Source organism: Erigeron canadensis, chromosome 8 (genome assembly GCF_010389155.1).
Source record: "Erigeron canadensis isolate Cc75 chromosome 8, C_canadensis_v1, whole genome shotgun sequence".
Taxonomy (NCBI): Eukaryota; Viridiplantae; Streptophyta; class Magnoliopsida; order Asterales; family Asteraceae; genus Erigeron; species Erigeron canadensis.
Window position 1 is genome coordinate 37,543,475 of NC_057768.1, and position 25,445 is coordinate 37,568,919.

Below are 25,445 nucleotides of genomic sequence, written 5' to 3' on the forward strand. Positions count from 1 at the left end.
ATAAAATTAAAGACTGCAATAGAAAAAAAGAATAAGTATAATCTATATATTAAAAAAAAAATGAATGCACTAAACATGTTAAGCCCTATTAATTTTAGGTCTATATAACAATATTCATTTGTATTTTCAATCTTATCATTTAATTTCGACATCCATTAACTATAAATCAAATAAATCACAAAATTAAACAAAACTAGCACTTAAACGTTTATTTGCTATCGACACCTAGGCGCATGCTATATATATTTTTTTTAAAAATGATAAATCCTTTTAAGTAATCCCCTTAAAAATCCACCTAATATATTCACTTATTAACACATGTAATCCATTAATTATCTTTTTTAATTTTATCTTTGATTTTCACATGTCACAATCCTATTAATTAAAAGGGTTTTTAGTTAAACGGATTGATGATTATCATTTTTTAATCTGATTTCATAAAGTAAGATGCAAGAAAATGAAGATAGGGTTGGCAACGTGTACTCTCCCCATCCATTTATTTATCCTTTTTCTTTTATTTCATAACTTGATTGATTAATGGGAACAACAGGAAAGTAAAATGAAAATTGACAACCACAATGATATTATATAACTTTGAGACATAAAGTTTGATATTAAAAAGAGATGAAAAAAAGGAAAAACACACACATATATATAATATATAATACTATATATATTTGGCATGCATGTGCATCCAAAACCCCAATAAGTATCAGAAAGACAAAATTAATAGAAGTGTTGTAAAGCATTTGACTTTGTCAACATGTTCTTTGAATCTTTTATCTTCCTATCATCAATCTTACCAAGCGGCCGCCACCACTAGTAATTGATTAAATTAACCTCTCTTTCGTAACAACACTTTAAATCCACCCTCCATATGAGCCGTCAACAATGGCAAGTACATTGCCTCCTCATCCGGTCTGACCGGTTTAACCTCAAACCGGGTCAGTATAGAAGCCACAACATAACACATTTGAACATTAGCCAACCCTTTCCCTAGACACACCCTCGGACCAGCATGAAAAACCGGATACTTATAATGCGAGACCTCTTTTAGTATCAACATCGGCTCACCCGATTCGTTATCAAACCACCGGTCCGGTCTAAACTCAAACCGGTCCACACCCCATAAACTCTCCATCCTTCCCATACCGTAAGGAAAATATGTCACCCTATCACCGGCTTTGACAGGTGTCCCATCCGGTAACACATCATCATCTATAGCATGTTTCGAGTCCCATGCAACCGGTGGATATAACCTCATAGTTTCTAAAATGCAAGCTTGCAAATACTTCATTTCTTTAAGGTTTTCAAATTGATCATCATCTTTGAATTTACACCTTATTTCCTTGACAAGCTCTCTTTCCACATGGGAATGTCGGGAGAGTACATAAAACAGCCACGTCATCGCGGCTGAAGTTGTATCTCTCCCGGCCATAATAAAACTTATAACCATATCTCTTATCATATTTTCACTCGCTTCATCTTCTATCAACTTGCTTAATAGATCTTGGTTATTTTCACAAGAATTACTACCTAAATTCACATTTTTCTTTCTTTCACGAATTATATCACCTATATATTCATGAATCCTTTTAACACTATCTTTTAACACCTTCTCTGACCCAACACAAAACACTTTTTTCATCTTCCACGTGGCGGCGAGTACCGTCGCCGCCCGTTTTGCGCTCACCTCCCCCGCGACATCAAAAGCATTCAATATCGGTACGATTTCGTTTAAAGAAACAATATCACTTCCCAGACAACAAGGATGAAACCCTAGAGACAACTTACACACAATATCAAAGCCAAGTCTTCTCAATACCTCTTGTAAGTCAACCGCCACGTCACCATCCGTCAACGAATCTAGTAAAGGTAAAAGCTTAGTTTTAACAGCTTCTTTCACAGTAGATTCCATATGTACTTTCAAAGATCTTGAACTAAACTGATGGCTAGCTAACTTACGTTGTAAATGCCATAAATCACCATCAACGTTAAAAATCCCACACCCTAAAAAATCCTTTAAAATCTCGGTAAAAGGTTTTCCTTTGGGGAAATTAATGAAGTTTGTTTTCAACATATATTCGACATTTTGTGGGTTGGCAGTAATGATGGTGTTTCGAGCACCTAAACGTTGTATAACTACCGTTTGTGTTGATGACACAGCTAGTAGATCAGTGTACCACGAAAGCAAACGGTGTCGGTTTTTGTAGAAGGAAACCAGGCAGCCAATGACCACGTATGTTGGTGGTGCATTATTGTTACCAGATCCGGGGAGTAACATTACTACTACTCCCCGGATTTTATGGTATAGAGATTCATAACAATATGTAATGATGTACATGGTAGTTGTTGTAAGAAAAATGAATAGGAAAAAGAGTTGTGTTTCCATTTTGGTAGCCAAATTTAGCATCTGGCATTGTGATATAGGAGTAGATTAATTACTATATTTAGAGGCTAGGAAAATGGTATAAGTTTGCTTAAAAGTTCTTATATATAGTTAGGTATATTATAGTAGTTTGTTAAGTTATGACTATAGATAAAATTGTTTTTATATATATTTTAAATTTCAAAGTATCTTGTTATACAAATAATTATATATCTATTATACTAATTAATTAATTAATACATTTTATAGTCATGTTATATTATTTATCAAATACTAAAAGGCACATGCTTTTTGGAAATAGTATAACATATCTACAAGACTGCATGCGCTAAGAAATAGTAATACATTTTGTAAGTATTGGAATTTTTAATGTGACATTATTTATTTTGTCATCGATTATTATTGATTAAAAATAAATACGGACCCTAAGGTCATCCCCATTCACAATCCAACCCAACGTTACTATTCATTAAAAATTTATTTTTTCTCTTATATCTATCCAACCCAAACTAAAATACATTTTCACACTCCCATAAACTCTATATTATCTAGATAACCAAAGTGATACATGGAACTAGAGGGTTTCGCTTCTCAGCCACTTCTTTTTTTAGAGAACTAGAAGGGTACTCGCGCAATGCAACGGTTATAACGAAAATGGTTGGCGGTAGCATATGGTTATTAATGTAAATGTTATTGATGTAAAAGGGTAGGATGGTTGTTTTAAAGGTTAAATGATATATGTTGTAAACAATGGTTATAATGATTTTCCAAAAGCATATATTATATCGAGCTAAGATGTGTCTGAAATAAAGTAAGATATAAAAGAAACATCGATCAAATATCAAAGTGGGGCAGTGGGGCATTCTTGGCATGATCTGCTCGTACCACTTTTTATAGGATTTTATCTTCATATACAAATTAATTGTACTATTGACATTGAATACTCGACCAAATATATAGTCATGTAAGAGTCGTACGCCATGGAAAAGCTGATCTTTAGATTACATATTTAGCTAAACCAGACTTCATAAGGAGTATAAGCCACAAGCTACCGTGTTTTGAAATATGATACTGAAACTTGTACAGATCTATATGGTCTTGTATATTTGAGTATGTATAGCCTTATAAGGTGGTGGCATTTGTCTTCAAATGAACCAGTGTAGTCGCTATATTAGTAGCAGATGAACGCTTATCCAATCAATGCCAGCATAGCAAGAGTACATAGCTTATCAAACTGTCATAATAACGAGAGCAGAACCCATACTTCAGAAACTTTAATTTCTTAATCTTGATTCTTGAAGTTAAATTGGAGTAATTGAGACTTGAGAGTGAGATTTTACCTCACACGTAAGTACGTAACTGATAAAATTTGATCTTTCCCCTATCGGCTAAACTTCCTTCTAAGGGGTCGTAATAACTGCCCGTTTCATAAGAGATTTATAATCTGGACTTCTTGACCACTCATCAATCTCACGAGCTCTTAGTACAGGAAGGGGATGTGAAAGTTGTCTAGTCTGTGCATTTCTGGAGAGAAAGAATCAGGGATCAGATATAAAAATTTTGATACATTTAACTAGAATGAATTCTGTTATGTCATATCTCTAAGGGGTTAAATGAAACAAATAACTTACAAAGGGATAAGTCAAACAAATTGAAAGTTGCCAGAGTATATATTTTAAATGTATAGATCTCCTAATTAATCATATTCAGAAAACTATAATAAAGTGTGCTTCAGGTTAACCCAATCAATTTTAACCCGTACCCACAAATTACAAGTTTTGACCAGAACCATTTGCTCAACCAACTCATTTTGCCACCTCTATTAAGTAAATCCATGTTGCAATGAGGAATTGATACTCTCTACAATAGAGATCTGATTTACCTTATGTACCATCCTACTGGGCTTGCAGATGCTTTGTCATAAGATCTGGCTTGCTCCAGAAAAGCATCCACATTCAATTGATCGGCTAAAGATGGGCATCCTCCAGCGAGTTTCATTAAAACAGAGATGACCACCTCTTGTAGGAGCACGAAAATAATTACACAAAAGAAAAGTAAACCAATAAGGTTGCAAGAAAAAACTTGCAATTGTATACCTTGGGATCTTGAACAACAAGAAGGGCAGCCCGATCACAGGTAAGCTCTGCAGCTCGGAGCCAGCGAAATAGTTGTTCTTCTAAATTCTGAGCTATCATACCTCCGATGCCTGAACATATTTTAGTTAATGTGAAGTTAAAGCTGCTACTATCGTATAGAGATTGTTGATGAGGAACATGTACAAAACCTGGGCTATTGATATATGAAAGAGCAGAAAAAAGGAATAGCTTGTGGGAAACATGTTAACTTAAAAAAAACTAAAGTTCAAAAACCAACTAGAGATGCATGGACCACGATCGGTCAATAGAAAGGTTTCAATGGTTTGTTTTTCTTCTATTTTCTGCTATAATCATATCAACATCGTGACAAATGGGTTACACCAATTTGGCTTCCTATCAGACCTAAAACCATCATTTAGGGCTGCATATTCAACGTCTAGCTCTGATTTACTAAGGATTTCCATCAACTGTTCATTATCTAAGATAGACATATCAAATTTATACACATGATTCTTTAAGTTTTTAATTCTTGGCCGGACTAAAATAGCAATAGTCTTTGTGAAGGCCTCAAAATTGTGTGCCTAGAAAGATAATTTTCACCATGCATATTCAGCCGACTTTAAAGAAAGTTCACAATATAATGGAAAATGTGAGTAACTCCTCAATTTGAGTTCTATGCATTATTGTTTCCAGTTGACTGGCCGACAATCAGGACGCCATTAGATTGCACCAAAATCAAATAATATAAACACATGAATTACTAGTTTCTCTTTCCTGCCTCAAATAGGTTGTATTGAAACGGCACTTAACTTATGATACTTATCAGATATTGTGAAATATAGTGCTTCGCAGCAATTATGTTCAGGTTTTTAAAGTATAATAGATACTTACCAGGTATAGTGTAGGCTCCAACGGTAAGAATATTTGCAACCGTCAACCATACACCATGATCACACTTAAGGTGTCCTAGCTCATGAGCCAAAACAGCCTGTGCATATATGTTAACATGTTGTATTAGTAACATTCAATCTATCTCTAACCCCACTAATAATCTATATCTATACTGATGACTATGAAGCAAAACATATGTGACGATAAGATAATAGAAATCACCTGTAATTCCTTTCTTGAAAGAAGCTCAATAAGGCTTGTATGAACAACAACAAATGGCTTTTTACCATTGATGGCTAGAGTATACGCATTAGGTACTGGACTTTGACGCACATACAGGTCAGGAGCTTCAATTTTCAGTACTTCTGCTGACTGAACCATTAACTGATGAAGTTCTGAAAGCTAAATGAAATCCAAATTTAATCCATTTAGAAATTTGTAAATCATGATGTAAGTAATCATGAAACTGAACGCCATTAGTGGGTGTAAAATTGTTTGTTAATCTACAAAAGGAACCAACTAAAATAGATAGGAGTAACATATACTAGTTTTTTTCCTTTTTGAACATATCCTAGTTAAGTAGAAGTCTAAACAAGCGGGATTATCTATACTACTAAGTGGTTGAAAGGAGACCGTTTGTTTGAAGTAAACTCACCTGATTTTCAGATACAAGAACAGAGGTTCCGATATTTTCAAGTACCATGACCTGTTCTGCAATGGTTCCTGCAATTGAATGTGACAATGAGAATGATATAAAGAAACATGTCACATTAGGTACATGTAATAAGATACATAAAGTCCAACATAAATTGCCTAAAGATGGCAAGACATCCTTGCAAGTACATTATTTCTCGGCTAAGTAAGCTGCTTTGGATATAGAGACGACTCCTTGTCCCACCTTAGCGTAACACATGAATTTGTGTTTAAGTAGTTTTTTAAAAAACAAACCGAGTTTAAACGTAATGACATAATTATGAATAAACTATAAGACCCTACAACTAAGGGAAGAAAAATGGTCATAATTTAAATTCACCTCAACCTATAAAAGGCATCTATACACATGACTAGTTCTTTGAGTTTGTTACTTTCACGATTACCAAACATTTGAGTGAAATGCGACGTGAAAGCAATTAACTTTTATAAGTCCAAGGGCATTCACCTTAACTATGCTTGATTAGGATCCATATATCCCAATTTGGCTCTATATAAACAATCCTAATGTATTGCATCAAAATCGATAAAATCACTCTTTTGGACTGAGCAAATCTGACTGATCCGCCCACCCATGTAAATGATGTGTTTTTTTTACTCCAACTCAAGTTTATGATTTGCCATATATTGAACTGTAAATTATTTTATTTATGTACCTAGCAGAGCTTTTCCAATCTCGTTCAAACCCGGAATTGCCCGCAAAAGCAGCGTGTTCTGTATCAATTAAAATAGCAGGAAATAAACTGAAATATGAACTTCGACAACAGCATCAATAAAAAAAACAGCAGTAATATATTTAGAAATAACAAGTATTACATTAAAGTACTAATATTCAAAATAAACTGAAATTTGAAAAGAATATGGTGGCAACCTGTTTGTCAAGAGGATGTCTAAAGTCATCGGCGTCAAGATCACGAAACGTCGACAACGCAAATGTACTTCCTGCTGCTGCCGATGCTTTACAAACAGATATCTGAATTCCTTTTTGCTGCTTCTTCAATGCTCCAAACTTATAACTTGTGGGATTCGTGGCGAAACAGAAGGGTGCAGAAGAATAGGAAGATGATGATGATGATGATGATTTGGTAAGGGCCAAATTCAAGGAAGGTAGGGAATTAGCCATAGCTGCCATTATTATTAATTAACTGTAGAAGATTATTACTCGTAGTCGTACAATACTACTGTATTTAGGTTTGATTGGTGTTGTGTTTGTATGTGTGTCTTGTTCACAACCGTACCTATGATTAGGCATTTGCCGCCACTTGTTTCTTTTCCGTTGACAATTCTTCCTTGTATTTTTGTATTTTGCCTTAATCATTCGATAAATAAAACTACCAACAAATTCTATTTTAGGTTTAATAAATTTTGTTCGCCAGGTGATCGTAAAGTATTGATATAAAATAAATAAAAGAAGGTTTGGACCCTAGCTATGTTTTTGAGTTCTTTAAAGAGGATAAAGGAAAAAAAAATCAATGATCTTAAAACACTTTGTGTTTTTGAGTTTTTCTTTAACGATGAAGAAAAATAAAATAATCTATATAAAAAAAAAGGTAATGCTAATAAGAGCCCCTTTAAGCTCTAAATAACAATCTTAATTATGTAAAGTTTAATTAAGTACAAATAAAAGAAGTCATTCACAATAAATCTATTTGTTTCTAATTTTGAATTCTATTTTTCTGTAGATTTTAAGCTAACCCCCTAAATGGTTTTTTTTTTTTTCCAACTTGTGCTAGTTTACAATCATACATCACAAGGCCGACTGACTTCTTTTACAAACTTGCAAAATCATTTATAAACTAGCATAACTACAAAAGATTAAAAAGACAACCTCTAATAAATGATTAGTAGTATACGTGTACATTACTGCATAAAACCTTGGATATGCTATTGGTGTTATCCTAATCAAGAATAGACAATCGAATGCTTACGAAACCTATAATGATAAACATATTCGAATAAACATCTAGCCAAAAAAATACTAAAGCTTCGTCAAATAAACATCTGGTCAGCAAACAAAAAATGATTCATGGCATACTAGAAATCACTCCAGAGGAATCAAAGTTTTAACACGTAACAAATGTATAAACCAAGGTATAAACCATACTAGCTTGCAATATTGTTAGTAACAATTAATAATTAATATATACAAAAGAAAAAAAAGTATGATCACATACGCAGTCGAATGGAGATAAAACTAATAAGAGCAAAATTAAAACAATTAGTTATAATGTATTATTTACATTCAGTTGTAGAGATAGCAAGTAGCGAAACACAAAAAATAGGTTTTGAATGAAATAAAATGTTAGAAAAAAAATAATGTATATTAGTTGTGTTAGGATTTTTAGTTATTTGACTTGATAATGGAATGAAACGTTGGAGTAAAAATAGGAGTTAATTGTAGACGGATTACTGGCAATTAATCAATGGAATCTTTCATTTGTATGTATAATTAGGATTCTTATCAGATCCCAAAGGGCTTCCATTGGCATTACCTTAAAAAAAAAAAGGAATGAAAGAACTGCTGAGCCATGGGAAATCCTTCTCTATACAAGCTCTCAGACGAGGTTTTTCTAAATGCGCAATGGAAAGGGATGCTAGTCGGCTCGGAGAAGTTGTAGGCCTGCGCCGGGGGAGCATTGGGAAAAAAGGGAGCCCAGACAGTGGAAGGGGACTCCCATGGGCTCGGGTCTGGGGGGAGGCGGTGCCTCGTGAAGAGGAAGAGAGGTCCCCGACGACAACAGAGGAAGCAACCCACCTACTGTGGCGATTAACTGTTGCTGTAATAATAACCATCGGAATCGGGCTTGTGAAGGAGAGGCACAAACCCATTTTTTACCTATTGGCCTAGTATCATAGGCGACCAAACGGCCGCCCCCTAATTACTATTCATTCATAAACTCACTTAAACGTGACACCAGGAGTTCTAGCTTATGGTTAAATAATGCACAAGGCCACAACCATGATTTAAACGTTAACCTATTTACTTTAGTGATAGCAATGGGACGAGTATAATTGAGAATCAATCCATGTTTTCATTTGCAATTTTCATCCTCGTCTCCATCCTCATTGAGGTATTAAGTTACATCCCCTACCCGCGAATTCCCGCCAGATAATCCGAATTTTTTTCAAAACATCAATCATTGAAGTCTAATATACTTGTAACTAGGAGAATGTGTAATTCCACTTTTTTTTTAATATATATAAACTAATATTTATGGTAAGTACTTGATAAATATAGTGTCAATGTGCTGGTGACTTATTGTTAAGGTCTTAAACCTTGTGAAAATCCATCAGGGTTTTAATCCAACTTTCTAAATTTGTATAACCAGATTGTTGGGGTTGGGGTTGGGGTTGGGGGGGGGGGGGGTTCGAGAGTCATGGGTTTTATCCCAGCCATGTGGTTCGAGCTATATATTTTACCCAATTGGATGTCAATGTGATGTCTTAAATACTAACTACTAACTCGCTGTTATATAAATTGATAAACAAAGTATATATACTTGTCATAACGGCCTTATAAAGCAACTGATCTTTTTATTTTCTCAAAAAAGAACTTGTTTCACCCAAACTACCCCTCTTAATTATTCATTAATTTAAATATCTACACCTAATATACCTATAATATTTTTAATAAAATTATTTAAAACATACATCCCTTAAATCCTAAATAACTATAATACTCCGTATCTTTTTGTATATCAATTACTTTTGTATTAATAACCACGTCACACCGCCGCCGCCGCCACCACCACCACCACCACCCGTTGTCGCCGCCATCACCACCGCACCGCCGTATTGTGCGGGCATATGACCAGTATATAATAAATCAAATAGGGTTTTCAACTTTCAACCATCAACAATATACACATGCTAATGCATGACGTACAATAAATCTAAACCACATTAAATCAATAACCTACATTACTCGCCGCCATCAGCACCACCAATTGCCGCCACCACATCCTCGCGCCACCACCACCTGTCACACGCCACCACCACCACCCTTGTCACACGCCACCATCACCCATCACCAGCACCATTACCACCATTATACCAGTGCATCGCGCGGTTACCGTTTTAGTAATATATAATATTTGTAAATAAAAAGTTTTAATCTAGTATACTAAGGCTATCCCCATTTCGTAACCTAATAACACTATTCATAAGAAAAAAAAAACTTTTTCTCTCTTATTTTACTCAGCTCAACTAAAATATATTAATTTTTATACTTTCATTAACGACCAAACCAAGCTATTAATTTAATAAATATTAATGTTTTACAAATTAAAACTTAAAACTAAATAGTTATTTGGATCTATCTTTTTTTTTTTATCATGAAAGTAAGAAAGAAGAGAATTGATTTACTAATTATAAGTTAAATTAAAACAAAGCAAATGTACATTTCTCTTCTAGCATTAATGCTATTCAACTTACATGGATCACATTAATATATTTTATCATCAAACGTTATTTGGTGTATTCAACAAGTCAGTTGGATAGAAATAAATATATTACTGTATTATTTTAAGAAAAATGCTTAATGTACCTTTTAATATATTTGGCGCGTATAAAAAATTATATATTTTTATATTAAAACCACCATTTAAATTTTACAATAAACATTTAATTAATGCATCTTAACGAACGTCAGCCTTTGCTTAATCACACCCTTATTTGAGTATCAAATTATCGCACCCTTATTTCAAGCGGATGGTCCGATAAAAAGTGTTTAGTTCGCAAAAGAACCAATGCGGTTAGGACCTAACATGAACGTGTCAACCGCAGAGATCAACAACGTGTCAAAATACTTTCAATGAAACTCCTACAAAACGAAAACCAGCCGCACACCCCACGCGTATTCTATACTCGCTCATCATTGGCCCACTAGAAAACCGCGCAGGTCCCCCTTTTTTCTATCTCTTGATCAAAACTCAAAGCCCTAAAATTATTATTCCACCAGCAACAAAACAGAAAATGGAAATGCAAAGCGACTTTGATCGTCTTCTTTACTTCGAACACGCTCGCCGTAACGCTGAAACCACCTACGCCAAAAATCCTCTTGATGCCGAGGTCACTTTTACTTATATCTCTATTTCTATATCCATTTATACATACTCACAGTTATTATTGATTCGATTTGATTTGTAACAGAATTTAACTAGATGGGGAGGTGCGTTACTTGAGCTATCCACTTTCCAGAATGTTCAGGATTCTAAAGTTATGATTAAAGGTAAATATATATATATATATATAATGAAGCTAAACTCCTCTATATTCTTTTATTATTAGATAAACAATAATATATGTATGTATGTATGTAGATGCTATATCGAAACTGGATGAAGCGTTAGCGATTGATCCGAAGAAACATGAAGCATTATGGTGTATAGGGAATGCAAAAACATCTTATGCTTTTTTGACTCCTGATAAAGATGAAGCTAAGCCTTACTTTGATTCCGCTTATACTTACTTTCAGCAAGCTGTTAATGAGGTACGGTATCCCGTCTTTCAAATGTTTCGTTACTAATTACTGCAACTTGCCTGTTAGTGTTTTTTATTTTTTGGCAAAATGTGAAAAATATATTTACAGAACTAAATTTTCTTACAATCTAGGACAAATCCCAGTAGTAGTATACACAAATTACATCAGCATTTACCCAAACTAAATTTAAATCAAACTACATTCCTGCAAGAAAATCACATACACCTCACTGTTTTTTATACCAAAAGTCACCAAGGAGCCTCATCTTTCACGGCTCTCTATTCCTAATCGCAAGCACCCACCCCTTATATCCAAACACCCAGACCTTTTGCAGTCCTTTACTCACAATCTTTGGCTTAATTCGCCATTTCTCATATATCTTAATGACATGTTCAGTTCTGCGTACTTTAAGACTTATCATTCTTAATCTTATAGTGTCAGTTATGTTCTTGATAAGAACTTCCCCAGTCCCTAATTCTTGGGTAAAGATTCTCTTATTTCTTTTTCTTTTTTTTGCCAAATGTAATACACGCACCCTGAATTAGCTTTTCTACCACAATACTCACTGAATTGTTAGTGCCAGTAGTTGCCAATGTGCTAAAAATATTCTGTGAATCAAAGCAAACCCTCTGATAGAGCTCTTTTTATGCATTTCTCCCCAAACTGCTTTAGAGTAACTGCAGTTAAAGAAAAAATGATCATGGGAATCATTACATACTCTGCACAGGGAACACTTCAGATTAGGGTCACATCATAACTCTGTCATGAGTTTGCAGTTTCTCTTATCCAAAAAATAAACATCTGACTTGGTATTACTTGTGAGAACCAGACCATCTTGCTCCACTGAACCTCTGCCTGTTAGTGTTTGGGATTGCGCATTTTAAACTACATTTTCATTATAAATTTCAAGTAGGTAATTAGTTTGTCATTGGAAAGGGGTTGTCTTTTGTTATATGCTGTAAAATTGAGTGATAAACGCTTAAATAAGCAAATCCAAAGGCATGTGTCAAGGTTCATATATGTATGCTATGTAATGTTTGGGATGAGTTTAAGCTGGTAGGGGCTTTGACCTGATAAATGTGTAAATATGCTATTTTTCTCTGTGTTAGATGTATATTGGATTTTATATATGTACCTTTATTTGGCTATTTCAGGAACCAGGGAACGAACTTTACCGCAAGTCATATGAAGTGGCTCCAAAGGTACATTTTTATTCTTTACTTTAGCCAAGTTTTGTAGTTTTATTCTAGATCTGAAAGTTGTCATCAAATATGTCACATTTAGGGAAGTTAGCTAAACAATTGTGACTTGTGTATATGCATCTATATGTATGCTAATCACATGTTAATGTGTCTGCACTGATATGGTTGTTAGTAAAATATTTCAATCAATTTAGGGTACAAGCAGCTGATCTGTCTTCATAGCTTTATCAATGTGATAACTATGAAGTTAGAATTTATGGCAGTTAGAAGTTAAAAAGCATGGCAACCCATATAGCCAATGAAATGCACGGTATCCTTGACACTCGTGCTTATTAAGAAATATGCATGTTGTAAGATATAGATAAATATGTATTCGTGATGATTATGCCTGTGCAGTAGAATTTGTTGACGGTGATTACTCATAAGGAAAGGTAGTAATATTACCCAAAGACTAAACTTCTGTTAGGCAAACTCAGTTTTTTTATGGAACGTTACATGATGGATGAAGAGTTAATTATGCACTTATGAAAATTGATATTTGGTAGATGTGGTTATTTTTATCCTCCATGACCCACTATAACACTTCAGGATTAAAAAAAGCGAAAGTCGTGCCAGATGTTCTTACATTCTTTATTCTCTTGAATAATTCTGGCAATGGAAAATTATCGGAAAACATGATTGACAGTTCTTCACGTCTTGCAATTCTGATCTATGCTTCTTGAGCCACTTAATCAGGGAACACAATATTGTGTGGTAGTTTGTAGTAGTAAACAAAGGTATCAAACTCTATGTAGTTTGATCAAGTAAGAAGGACAAACTTTCATTCAAATGTCATCAGGTAACTGGAGCGACCATCACAAGAGCACTGTAATGACATCTTTCAATGGTTTTCTGTTCCAGCTTTGAATGTACTATTGACCGTCGCCTTCTTGAAGAGATTAACAGCATATGGTTTTCCCTTAATCTTTGTATTAGTGTATTGCAAGTAGTTCCAGGTCATTGTAGATCGGCTAAACCTGTTTTAAGGATGTCTTTTTGTTTAATGCTTAATTATGAGACGATTCCTCCGATTTTCATTATAAATTTAGGTTTTGCTATGTATGCACATAACTAGTATTAAATAACCATAAAATTGTTGTTAACCATAGTCCTTGGGGACATGTTTATATATGACCCTCATCATCCGAGAAGTATTGTTGACCTTCAGTTTTCTCTCACTAAGTCAAATCCCTGTACTATAAGTAGTTACTGACAATTTATAACCACAACCCTGTTTTAATGACTTTTTTTTTTCTTTCTAGTGTTCAATATATGAGATTATGCCATTGATTATTGTTTTAATACGAGGGTTTTGCCATGTGTTACGTGCTAGTTGATTATAGCCCTAAAGGCCATGTGTGCTTTTTTATATCAATTACTTACTAACTTACAGAGGTTACCTGTAGCTACTATCATTGATTAGGCCCCATTCCCTGAAGAATTCACATGATGGGAGCCAAACTAAACCGGCTCGCTCTACAATAATGGTGACACAATAATAGCGAAAGATTTTTAGGCCATGAAGTAGATGTGTGCTATCCATTTTAGGATATATCAATCGTGTTTTGGGCATGTGGGAAAACATGTACTGTGTATATATTTGGTCTGAACCGTGGGATCATTATTATACTAGGTGATGCCAGTGAAAGTGAAGGAACTAAAAGAAAGGACTGTTAACGAAGTATATCTTCACTTTAGGAGTACACTTCTAGCATTTTCATGGAATATATTTTTTGTTTTACCAATTTTAACATTTTTTTATGCTTGTAGGTGTGCAGTGCCACCTTTTGTTTCTAATTAGGAATTTCACATCTCTAAATCTTTTAATTTTCGAATTTTATGTATTGGGAAGGACACACAGTCTGGCCCTATTCCCAGTAAGTCGTAGCAGATGCCCCAACAGTATGTGTACAATTATTGTTGCTTCTGATAAGTTATTTTGGTTTCTTTTATCTGGTGAAAGCTAATCTTTTACTGTTAAGATAGGTGTGTGTAGTTAAACTCTTATTGTCTGTCAGTTCCTGAAATCGACGCGATCTGTGTTCCAGGTTGTATAAGATGGTGTATGTGTAATGAAGTTTTGGTTCTTACTATACCTCACTCCTATTGACAAGGGATGATAACCATGAAGAGTCATGAGCTTAATTTTTATGCATACATAAACTAGTTTTAATCATGTTAACCGTTGTTTGGATGCTTGATGGATTAGTGTTGTCTTGTCCACTCCATGACTTGTAGCAACTACGAGTTGTTACGTAAGTTATGTTAATTCTGTTTGGTAGGTACTTATTTAAACTGTTCCTTTCTTTTTAAGAAGTTACAACTGTATGTTGCACTTGATCAAGTACATAGTAGCCACCCTATTTTCAGCAATCTTAGTTAACTGTAGATTTGAAATTATGTAGGGTATGTATTAAGTTTCTGTGACTTTAAAAAAAAAAATATTAAGTTTCCATGTGTCCTTGCAATCAAATACAGTTGCTAATAAGTAAAGGTGTAAAATATCACAGCATTGGTAAAGTAATCCTTACTGTCAGGTTTTCAGCCCGGCGACTTGTAACTTGTTTATGATTTCGTTGTTATGTATCTATTGTTGTTGGGTACATCATGTTTAGTTAGTGTTTAGACCCGTCGATTCATTATTTTCCACTTACGATAGTTGATACAGAAGCTGCACATTTTATTTATTTTTTTACACTTACACCAGAAAGCATTCTTGTGAGCAGGGCATACTTGCATCGCCTTATTCTAAACTAAATTAATCATAGTTTTCGAACTAACTGAGTGATTACTGTAATTACAGGCTCCTGAATTACACTCAGAGCTCCATAAACAGGGGTTTAGTCCAGAAGTTATGGGGCCAGCGCCAGGTATCATAACAGGTCCTTCAACTTCGTCTAGTGTCAAGGTATTTACTTTCTTTTCTTCTTTAGTCTTTTACATGCAAGCAGATCCTTTATTTTTTTTGGTTATTGGTTGTGTACTTGTGGGACAACCTATGTTCATCATCATTATGTTTCCTGGTCTCTGTCTCCTGTCTGTTTCATCCGTTTGAATTTTGAAAATATAGCTCCAACTAAATGGTGGCTTCTGTACATGTGAATTGGTGGATTCAGGTTATATCTGTACTCTAATTGGTCAGTGGGTAACATAAAAGATAAAATAGCTGAAAAGATGGTTTGTCAAATACTCAAATGGTTAAAAAGATGTAGTGTGTTTTAAAAAAGCATAAAACCTTTTAAATAAATCATTTTGTATATCTTAGATTGTTTTTGGAGTAATATAGTTCTGTAACCATGTGTGACAATCTATGTCTGTAAGAAATTAGGACAAACTATTTTCATATTTTGTATATCATTTTGTATATCATGTGTGACAATCTATGTCTGTAAGAAATTAGGACAAACTATTTTCATATTTTGAGACTATCCTATCTGTTTATGACTCGTTACCTGAACATTGTTTGACTTGATAACTAACCTTTCGCGAGGTTACACTTGGGTGAAGGCGAAGGTTATACTCAATGGTTAAGGCCATTCTTTTCATCTTCCTCTTCTTTTTTGTTTATTTTCTTTCTATGATGATGGGCGCCCCCCACATCTTAAAAAGCGCCGTTGCCAAAGCGGCCCTCTCTCTCTCGGGGACGGGATGTCTCTTTCTTTGCTGTTAGATCTGGACATCAACTTTTGCCACATCTGTTACAAACCATTATCCCCACTCCCTGTAGTATGGTTTAAGACCACATTTCTTTCATGTTAAACATTAACTGTCAACAATATGATACCAGTACATGATTTTTCCTTTCAGAAATTATTATTATGCATGTTGGCTGCAGGGTCCCAAGACGCAAAAGAGCAGCGATCTGAAGTATGATATCATGGGATGGGTTATTCTTGCTGCTACTATTGTGGTTTGGGTTGGATTTGCTAAAGCAAATATACCTTCACCACCTCCCCAATAAGCTCGTCTGACGATATCCAATGGCTTTATATGGTAGATATGGTGTACCCGTGGTGGCAAGAATAGGAGCTTGGAAGTTGCTTGTTTTGGTGAATTTTATTAAATTTTGACCTCAATAGTGAGTTTAAATTACATGAAGGTTGATTAAAGATATTTCATGTCTTATAAATAGATATTACTATTACATTTTTGTTGTGTTTTCAATGAAGAACCTGTTTTATCGTTATGATTAATTGAGTTGGAGCATTGATTTTCAAAGGGCTTCCTGTCTGAATCTATCCTGTTGTATGACCAATATACAATGATGGTGGCTAGATCTGCCATTCTAGCATCATTGCACGTCATTCTGAGGGTTCTCCGCTTCTAGATTTCGTCTTGCTCTAAATTTTATCTTGTGAACTGCTTTCAGGTCTATGTTAAGTTTCAAACTTCTAAATACTAGCGTCATTCTGTGGTTTGAGTTTGGGTGTCATTTTGATGTCTCAATGTCTCGAATATTTAACTATTACGGAGTAACTACTAAGTCGTTAAAATAAAAGAAAAATTCAGTTAGATGCTACATTTTATTGGGGGGAAAATGTCAGGGAAAAAATTGCAGCTAAAGAGGTTTTTCTTATCCAAAAGCTTCCAGCTCAAGCTTTATCACGTGTAAGTGTGACCACCTGGTTTTCAAATTCAAACATCAAAACTGCCACCAAAACTTCAACCATAGAGCTGCTTTCAAATTAATGCAAACATTTGACATGTAAACTTGTAACCATAAACTTTTTGATATCCTTCATAGTTTGTTAGCATTTACTGTACTCATACGAACACATGGCCATCATACCACCTTTTCATCTTTATAGATGTTTGGAGTATTTAGTTTTACCGCTTATATGCTGATGATGGATTCATGAAGGACCACTCCAAAGTCCAAATATTTTCGAATAGATAGATAGATAAAAATTAAAAACCATATCTCAAGGAAAAGTCAAAACAAGAAATAAATCGACCAATAAGACAAGTTTATCATAATATCGTGTGAAAAAAAATAAGTAGACGGTGTAAAGATTCTCAAGGAAGCTTTTGCCCTCTCGAATTTCAAATTTGAATCCATCCACCCTTATATAAACCCATCTATCATTCTCATATTTGAATCACCAACAAACAAAACAAACACTCTCTTAATTACTAGAAGTAAAAAAAAATGCCTTCAATACACGAAGAAGAAAAATTAGAGCCACTTTTAACACCAAATCCAGACAGATTCTGCATGTTTCCAATCCAATACCCACAAATTTGGGAAATGTACAAAAAAGCCGAAGCCTCATTTTGGACAGCAGAAGAAGTCGATTTATCGCAAGACCAACGTCATTACGAGTCGTTAACAGACGGCGAACGTCACTTCGTGACTCACGTTCTCGCATTTTTCGCCGCATCAGATGGAATTGTTTTGGAAAATTTGGCTTCAAGGTTTATGAAAGAGATACAGATCGCCGAGGCACGTGCTTTTTACGGGTTTCAGATTGCCATTGAGAATATCCATTCGGAAATGTATAGTTTGCTTTTGGAATCTTATATTAAGGATTCTAGTGAAAAGAGCAGGCTGTTTCGTGCTATTGAAACTATTCCGTGTGTTCAAAAGAAGGCCAATTGGGCGCTTAAGTGGATCGATGGGTCCGAATCCTTTGCAGAACGGATCATCGCTTTTGCCTGTGTTGAAGGTACACATATACACAAAATATTATACTTATATATATTCAATTGATCCAATATGAACACTACTCATAAATATATATAATAATTTTGTTACATTCACTAACTGCATATCGTATATATGCATTTAGTGAATGTAACAATATTAAATTGAAATAGTATTATTTCAATCTATTTGATATTTGTGAAGTTTGTACGTATTTTTTTGTAGATACAAATCATCTATAGTTTGGTCTATATATATAATAAACTGTATGTAAGTAATACGGAGTATAAATGTATATGTTGTATGCAACAGGGATATTTTTTTCAGGAAGCTTTTGCGCGATATTTTGGTTAAAAAAGCGCGGATTGATGCCAGGCCTAACATTCTCAAACGAATTGATCTCACGAGACGAAGGACTACATTGCGACTTTGCGTGTCTGCTATACAAATTACTAAACAGCAAACTAACGGAAGAAGGCGTAAAAGGCATCGTTTCTGATGCAGTTGAGATCGAGAGAGAGTTTGTTTGCGACGCGTTACCTTGCGCGCTTGTTGGAATGAACGGTGGTCTTATGAGTCAATACATTGAGTTTGTAGCGGATAGATTGTTGGGAGAATTGGGATGTGGCAAAATGTATGGTACTCAGAACCCGTTTGATTGGATGGAATTGATTTCGTTACGAGGGAAGACTAATTTTTTCGAGAAGAGAGTCGGGGAGTATCAGAAGGCGTCTGTGATGTCGAGTTTGAATGGGTATGGAAGTGATTCGCATGTTTTTAAAATGGATGAAGATTTTTAATGGGCTCATTTTGTAACGTTTCTTTTTTATCAATGTTATTGTATTATTAGTTGCTAGTAGTGAGTTTATGTTTATGTTTTTGTTACCTTGTGTTTGTCTTTTGACAAATTACATGAATGAAATTTATGTTTGTATTTGATTGATATTTTTTGTTACAAAAAAGTGTGGATGCTTCATGCTTGTGAATTGTGATAAAAAGAAAAGGACAGAAAATAGTTAAGCTGAAATATGAACCAGTAGTCAAGTGAAACGGTGTCGTTTTCTTGTATAGTACCCTCTTCATATGAAAAAGAGGTTTTACTTTAAGGACTAAAAAATAAGTGTCAGAAATAAGAAGAAATGTTATCCAGAGAAGAATTGATTCATCTTTTTGATAGATTCTCTACTCTTACCTCCCAGCCTGGTATCAATTTCTTTCTCTTCTTCAATTCTGTTTCTTTGGATAACATAAACTCCCAGATTATATTATTATTATATTATGAATATTATTTAGGGTAGAAAATTTGGTTGAGATTTGATAGTACGTGAATATTGATTGTTTCATACAACAGATGTCAAGAAACGGATTGCAGATGCTGTCAAAGATAATCAGGTATGTGAATGAATATCTGATAATTTGTTGCTAACTAGTTCAACTTAACTGTCACCCAGATACTGTTTAATTCTGTGACCTTTTCCAATTAGATTAGAATAACGATTTACTCCTAAGATACTACTACTATGTATTAGGCTAATTCAATCATGTGTGTATCCACACCTTTTCCCAGCATTTATCATAGGTGATTAATCTTTGTGCTAACCCTCCTTCCTCTTGCCGGCGTGCGACCTTAGTATAGGGAACACTTCACCTTTCATGAAATGGTAAAAACAAAGGGGAACTAAAACATCATGGTATCAAACATCAAAAAAGCATATGTAAACTAAAGGGTGTCTCGAGGGGGACACTGGGGTTGCGCTTTTTGCCCCGATTTTTCAAGACATCACTTTTGTACTGATATATCTATATAGAAGCCTGTTTTGAACCCCAAAAGAAGTATTGAGTCTCTAAGCTTTAGTATAGTATGTCAAAATTTCTAATCGATACTGCCCCATTTCAGAAGGTGGAGACTATGTAAACTTAGTCACAGTGTTTTTTTGAAAGGCATCCTTTGTGCTAAATTCTTGGCCAACACATCTTAGAGTTTCTTTTTCCAGCAATGCTACCGAATCCAGGTTAACATCGAGACTATAAGTAATAGCAATACAACAATGAAGTATAATAATTATTAATCATGAGTGATAACTAATCTAGGTTAACTATTAGATACAGTTAATCATAGAACATGTTGACTGTAACTGATCACAGTAGAACAAGGTTATAATGGCTAATCCATGTGAAAAATAGGAAATTGGTTCTTTGGCGGCCTCACCAATAGGTCAACTATGTTGGTCCCACGGCCAGCTCGTGCGATACTATGACTGAAGGGACACGTGGACAAAATCTTAACCCATGACCTCCACTTTTATGTTGCAAGTCCCTCGCGAATAGTCTACCATCACGAGTACAACAGCCTATTTATGTAAATACTTAGAAAGGCCAATCATTAATGATGGCTAACTATGTTAACGTGCCTAACGGCCAGATTATAGTAACCAGCCAATCGCCATTGAGCATTTTTTATGTATTGAGTATAAATGTTATAGTCATCCCTACAAGCAGATAATGCATCATCTTTAGGTACATTGCATTGGTATTGCTTTGGTATTAATCTTATGGAGTTTAAGTACACTATTATTAAAAGGGCATGTGAAGTTGGTTATGGAAACATTAATTCTTGGAGATGACATGCAACCTGCCATAGTTTAGTGATATCAGCTCCTGCGTGTCATGCGAATGATGTATGTCTTGAATTGCGAGTTTTAAATGTAATGCTAATAAATACAGGAAGCTGTAGCTGTGACTACTGCTATCCAGGAGGAAATACTTAAGGAGATGGGAGTTGGTAAGGCATATTCTTCGATAATTGTATGAAGACTTTTGCATCTATGTTCATCTTACTTGAGATTTTACTGTTTGACCATATAAGGCTGTCTTGTTACAAAAGTTTTAATACACTGTGAAGTTATAGTAGCATATTCAACATGTTGACATCACATGTGATGAATCATTACAGATCCATCTTACGGTCTTGCTTGCTTGGGGAAAGTTAACGCGGAATATGAAAATGACCAGGATTTAATGGTTCGCTTCTATGGATTTGTAGCAAGGTAATCTCCCTTTCTCGGTCTTTCTCTCTCTCTCTCTCTCTCTATATATATATATATATATATATATATATATTTCACACACACACATGACATTTACACACTTGCCATCCGTTTTAGACAATTTGATTTTATTTCTATCCTGAAATGAAGTAGTAAATAGTAATCTTGGAGAACATAGCTTACGTGCAAGTTTTATTTACATGGGAGGTGATTTGTATTCATTAAGCGCTTGTTTTGTGTTGTACTAATTGTTGTTTGTAGATGTTGTGTACATAGTAAAGTTGTTGCGTAAAAGTCAGCTCTACTTTTGCATATCCAATATACACCACTTAGCAGACTTGTGTTCATAATCTGAGCTCTTGAATAGTCATTGATGAATTTCTTAAATGATCGTAAATGTATTGGTTACATTTTTTCAATCTCGAGAAAATTGCAACAAATTTAAATATTGTCCCCCTTCATAGATTGTTTGGTTCGGCTTTTGAATCTTATCATCTTGGTGTCTTCATACTATATTTTGTATCACTTGTGTTGTGAAAGGTAAACCCACATGGGTTCACATTTAATAATTTGGTGCCTTCTAAATTGTAAAGCAAAAATTTGATATGATTGGTCGATAGAGTAATTGTTTTAGTAAACTGACTTGAAGGGAAGAGATAGCATGTGAAGAAGCAGAGCTTGGACCGGATGAATATTCCGAGAGATTGCAAATGCAACAAAAATTACACGAACAGGTAGAGTGATTTTTTGGTTTTTTCACTTTATGTTAAGCTACCCTGTCATCATTTTAGTTGGAACATGCTGCTCTCTTATTGCAGCAACTGGAAATGTTAAAACACATGCGTAATTATGGCGTAGATGACCAGTCTGCTATCTTAGAGAAGGTACACGTACACCCCTTAAGCTTTCAAAGTATTGGATCCTAGTTGTGTGCATAGTTCACCTTTGTTTTCCATTTGTGTTTTTTAATGTTCCAAATGAATAAGATGTGCAGTCATGTTCAAATTCTTTTGGGACCATGTTGCTAAAGTTAGTGTCTTGGTGAACTGCAGATATCTTTTGTGTGTTTTCATCATTTCATCTATAGCTGGTGTTGTTTTATTTGCAGATACGGCAGCAGATGGAGAAAGAAGATTTTGAAAGCGAATCATCGTTGTTGTCTGTGGCCGAAATCCAGGACATTATTTCGAATAGATCATAGAGGCCTTGTATTAACTCAGTTGTTCGAAAGCAGTAGCCTGAATCCCTAATCAATAACTGGTGCAAGACAACTTCATTTGTATTACGTGTAACCCTATCTTCAAACTTAACAGTTTACATTACTGTATAAACTTTTGATTCTAATTCATTTTTCTTTTATCTCTTGGAATTGGCCATAAGAAAAGCTGTTAATTAACAAGGGATAGTTATCGAGATGTCATGACTGGGATTTGAACCCACGTGGCCAGAACAGTAATCTGGCGCCTTACATCTACAGACTACTGTGCGCTATTGATTAGATAAAAACTGTCTCCAGAAATGTCAAGATTATCCAGGACCCAAGAATAGTTATAATTGTATATGCAGGTGTGCTATAACCTCTGTCTTTTATATCATTTGGTGTTCTCTTAGTTTTGGAAATAAGCAGTAATCCGTAGAGAAATTGCAGCAACAGAAGATGCAGTACATGCAACCCATTCTTTATTTTAAGATTTGATGCTACTTGCATACATCATTCAGTTAAACTTTTGTTTCTCAATGCAATGCAAGATCAAACTTCTGTTTCCTTTCAAAGTACCGATTAAATAAGACATTAATCATATTCTAACTTGTCTTGAGACCATGTTGCTATAAACTTGATGAGCTGCAATAGGACATGCGTACGATATTTGTCTTTTGTCTTTAGTGTCTATAAACTCATAGTTGGGTGTTGCGATATATGAAGCTGCGGTAGAAAACGACGAATGAACATTTTGAAAACCAAGCGTCACTTAAATGTGTCAACTTTTTTTCATATGTTACTATTCAACAGATACTTGTAGCATAATTTTTGGATGTTAAATTATCATTCTCCACTACATTTATTCACGTATCAAATACACGGATTATTGATAACATTTTCAAGATAAGATGATTGTTAATATGTAAATTTAAATGTAAAATATGTAAGTAAAATAATATTAAAAGAATATAATTGTAAATCATTGAATGCATAGTTGTATACTTGTATTTCATCTTTTGTAATACCTTTTTATAGATAATATTTGTTTATATTTTTTGAGTTGACATTTGTTGCTAATAATCACTTTACGCTAATTTTCGATTTAACTCGAGATATTGCCACATACAATTGTTCATGCCTAAAAACAGGATATTTTAACAAAAAGTCAAAAACTAACTTTTGTTAAAAATAATTAATAACAATTAATGAGCACTATACCCTTTATGTTTAATTAAAACACTATCATTTTGCTGAAAACATTAATGAACTCTTATCCAAAATTCTAAAAAATAAATATATTGAGTGAAAAACAACATTTAAAATTCAAGAGGTACAAATAAATGAAAATCGATATCAATTAGTGAATTATAAGTTAATAAAAATTAAAACAAAATTATATATTTTTTTAAAAACTACATAATGTAAAAGGTTGTCGTCGACTTTTGCTAATTATGTTTAATATTGAGTCTAAGATTTGAATTATTTAGTAAAATCAAAATATTTATAAATTAAGTAGCTAGTAAGGTTAAGGAGTTTAAGTTATCAATGAAAAAAAAATTAGAAAGATTTTTTCTACAAATACTAATGTAATTACTAATATACTAATAAATTTGGATAATAATTATTAGAATTTTTAATTTATTAATAAATTACTAATGATATAATTAATATTCAATTTAAAAACTAAAGAGCTGTGATCAGTCAATATGTTGTTGGATAAGTTCTCTTTTAATATATATATAAAAAAAAAAAATTTAACTTGGGTCTATATTGAGATATTTATTTATAGTTTCATATAGTTACTTATTTAAATTCAACCTACGATACATAAAAAACAAAAGTCGAGATGGCCGAGTTGGTCTAAGGCGCCAGATTAAGGTTCTGGTCCGAAAGGGCGTGGGTTCAAATCCCACTCTCGACAACAAGTTTTAATTTCTTTTTTCCAGATTTTCTTTGCATTGTTTAAGACCAGTACTATTGGGCACCAAATCCTATTATCTCTTTTAACAGTTTTTCTTAACGAATAACGGCTTAATCAAATCCTGGTTTTTTCGTGTTATCTTTGTAATTGGGAATCCAGAGGTAGGTTCTGTTTTATGACATCTATCATTTATCAAGTTGACTAGCTTATATCTCATTATAAAACTCCTGATTTGATCGCTGATCGTTAGTACATAAATAATCGACATAACATAACTTCTTCCTGGAAATTTTCTTGTCTTTTGTTTATCGTAAGTCATTGATGGTACACCGTTATTACTAAGTAGCAAATCGCAGCACCTCCCTTAGACCTTAGCAAGATTTACTACATCATTGAACATAATTCTCTCTTTAACCACCATTAGCTTTCTAAATTGTTAACTTAAACTATTAATTTTTAGTAAAGCCAGATTACCTAAAGCTGTCAACTAGTTAATTTCTTACAAGAAACTTTTAAGATCTAACTAAACTTTATATTATAATGTTATATATGTATTTTACGCGACTACACAGTTTTCAAAGATTATGACATGTTAACTTCTTTTTTAAGTGTGCTATTTAATTTCTAAACTTAAATATTCGGCCTGACCCAAATGCGACCTTTGATAAAGAAATTTAAAAGTTTTTTAATGTATTATTTTTATTGAGTTAGTTTCTTGTGTTGATAAATAACAGGATAAACAAAATTGATGCTACATGTGTATTATGTTATCAAAACGGATACTCGGACAAGCTTTCCCTGTTTAGGGTATTTGGGAACGAC

The 25,445-nt window shown here is 34.0% G+C and overlaps 5 protein-coding genes and 1 non-coding gene across 6 annotated transcripts; 4 read left to right on the forward strand and 2 right to left on the reverse strand.

Moving 5' to 3' along the window:
• Positions 1-706: 706 nt before the first annotated feature.
• On the reverse strand, positions 707-2,298 carry LOC122580456 (cytochrome P450 94B3-like). Its single transcript, XM_043752727.1, has one exon. The coding sequence runs from the start codon at positions 2,282-2,284 to the stop codon at positions 836-838; it is 1,449 nt and encodes a 482-aa protein (XP_043608662.1). The 5' UTR covers positions 2,285-2,298; the 3' UTR covers positions 707-835.
• Positions 2,299-3,226: 928 nt separating this feature from the next.
• LOC122578496 (protease HtpX homolog) lies at positions 3,227-7,329 on the reverse strand. Its single transcript, XM_043750471.1, has 9 exons — positions 6,959-7,329; positions 6,744-6,801; positions 6,032-6,099; positions 5,599-5,778; positions 5,377-5,473; positions 4,486-4,595; positions 4,272-4,405; positions 3,730-3,913; positions 3,227-3,623 (listed from the first exon to the last, which is right to left on the reverse strand). Exons 1-8 carry the CDS (start codon positions 7,217-7,219, stop codon positions 3,790-3,792), a joined length of 1,032 nt encoding a protein of 343 aa, XP_043606406.1. The 5' UTR covers positions 7,220-7,329; the 3' UTR covers positions 3,227-3,623; positions 3,730-3,789.
• Positions 7,330-10,953: 3,624 nt separating this feature from the next.
• Positions 10,954-17,028, forward strand: LOC122580630 (mitochondrial import receptor subunit TOM20-like). Its single transcript, XM_043752898.1, has 6 exons — positions 10,954-11,157; positions 11,239-11,317; positions 11,409-11,578; positions 12,724-12,771; positions 15,614-15,718; positions 16,646-17,028. The coding sequence occupies exons 1-6, from the start codon at positions 11,062-11,064 to the stop codon at positions 16,769-16,771; spliced, it is 624 nt and encodes a 207-aa protein (XP_043608833.1). The 5' UTR covers positions 10,954-11,061; the 3' UTR covers positions 16,772-17,028.
• Positions 17,029-17,923: 895 nt separating this feature from the next.
• On the forward strand, positions 17,924-19,397 carry LOC122580116 (ribonucleoside-diphosphate reductase small chain-like). Its single transcript, XM_043752388.1, has 2 exons — positions 17,924-18,476; positions 18,767-19,397. The coding sequence occupies exons 1-2, from the start codon at positions 17,960-17,962 to the stop codon at positions 19,252-19,254; spliced, it is 1,005 nt and encodes a 334-aa protein (XP_043608323.1). The 5' UTR covers positions 17,924-17,959; the 3' UTR covers positions 19,255-19,397.
• A 100-nt stretch (positions 19,398-19,497) lies between these two features.
• Positions 19,498-22,865, forward strand: LOC122579087. The gene is made up of 7 exons (XM_043751185.1): positions 19,498-19,657; positions 19,806-19,846; positions 21,179-21,236; positions 21,408-21,501; positions 22,151-22,235; positions 22,320-22,385; positions 22,610-22,865. The coding sequence occupies exons 1-7, from the start codon at positions 19,594-19,596 to the stop codon at positions 22,700-22,702; spliced, it is 501 nt and encodes a 166-aa protein (XP_043607120.1). The 5' UTR covers positions 19,498-19,593; the 3' UTR covers positions 22,703-22,865.
• A 1,677-nt stretch (positions 22,866-24,542) lies between these two features.
• Positions 24,543-24,623, forward strand: TRNAL-AAG. Its single transcript has one exon. It is a non-coding gene; the product is annotated as a tRNA-Leu (tRNA).
• Positions 24,624-25,445: the final 822 nt, after the last annotated feature.

Excerpts from the sequence above, each read along its gene's own strand:
- LOC122580456 (XM_043752727.1), bottom strand. The coding sequence starts at position 2,284 with ATGTTACTCCCCGGATCTGGTAACAATAATGCACCACCAACATACGTG.
- LOC122578496 (XM_043750471.1), bottom strand. The coding sequence starts at position 7,219 with ATGGCAGCTATGGCTAATTCCCTACCTTCCTTGAATTTGGCCCTTACC. Across the intron at positions 6,802-6,958 it reads GACATCCTCTTGACAAACAG|AACACGCTGCTTTTGCGGGC; the intron begins GTTGCCACCATA and ends TAATTGATACAG. Across the intron at positions 6,100-6,743 it reads GATTGGAAAAGCTCTGCTAG|GAACCATTGCAGAACAGGTC; the intron begins GTACATAAATAA and ends ATTCAATTGCAG.
- LOC122580630 (XM_043752898.1), top strand. The coding sequence starts at position 11,062 with ATGGAAATGCAAAGCGACTTTGATCGTCTTCTTTACTTCGAACACGCT. Across the intron at positions 11,318-11,408 it reads TTCTAAAGTTATGATTAAAG|ATGCTATATCGAAACTGGAT; the intron begins GTAAATATATAT and ends GTATGTATGTAG. Across the intron at positions 15,719-16,645 it reads CAACTTCGTCTAGTGTCAAG|GGTCCCAAGACGCAAAAGAG; the intron begins GTATTTACTTTC and ends TGTTGGCTGCAG.
- LOC122580116 (XM_043752388.1), top strand. The coding sequence starts at position 17,960 with ATGCCTTCAATACACGAAGAAGAAAAATTAGAGCCACTTTTAACACCA. Across the intron at positions 18,477-18,766 it reads CGCTTTTGCCTGTGTTGAAG|GGATATTTTTTTCAGGAAGC; the intron begins GTACACATATAC and ends TGTATGCAACAG.
- LOC122579087 (XM_043751185.1), top strand. The coding sequence starts at position 19,594 with ATGTTATCCAGAGAAGAATTGATTCATCTTTTTGATAGATTCTCTACT. Across the intron at positions 22,236-22,319 it reads AACAAAAATTACACGAACAG|CAACTGGAAATGTTAAAACA; the intron begins GTAGAGTGATTT and ends CTCTTATTGCAG. Across the intron at positions 22,386-22,609 it reads AGTCTGCTATCTTAGAGAAG|ATACGGCAGCAGATGGAGAA; the intron begins GTACACGTACAC and ends TTTTATTTGCAG.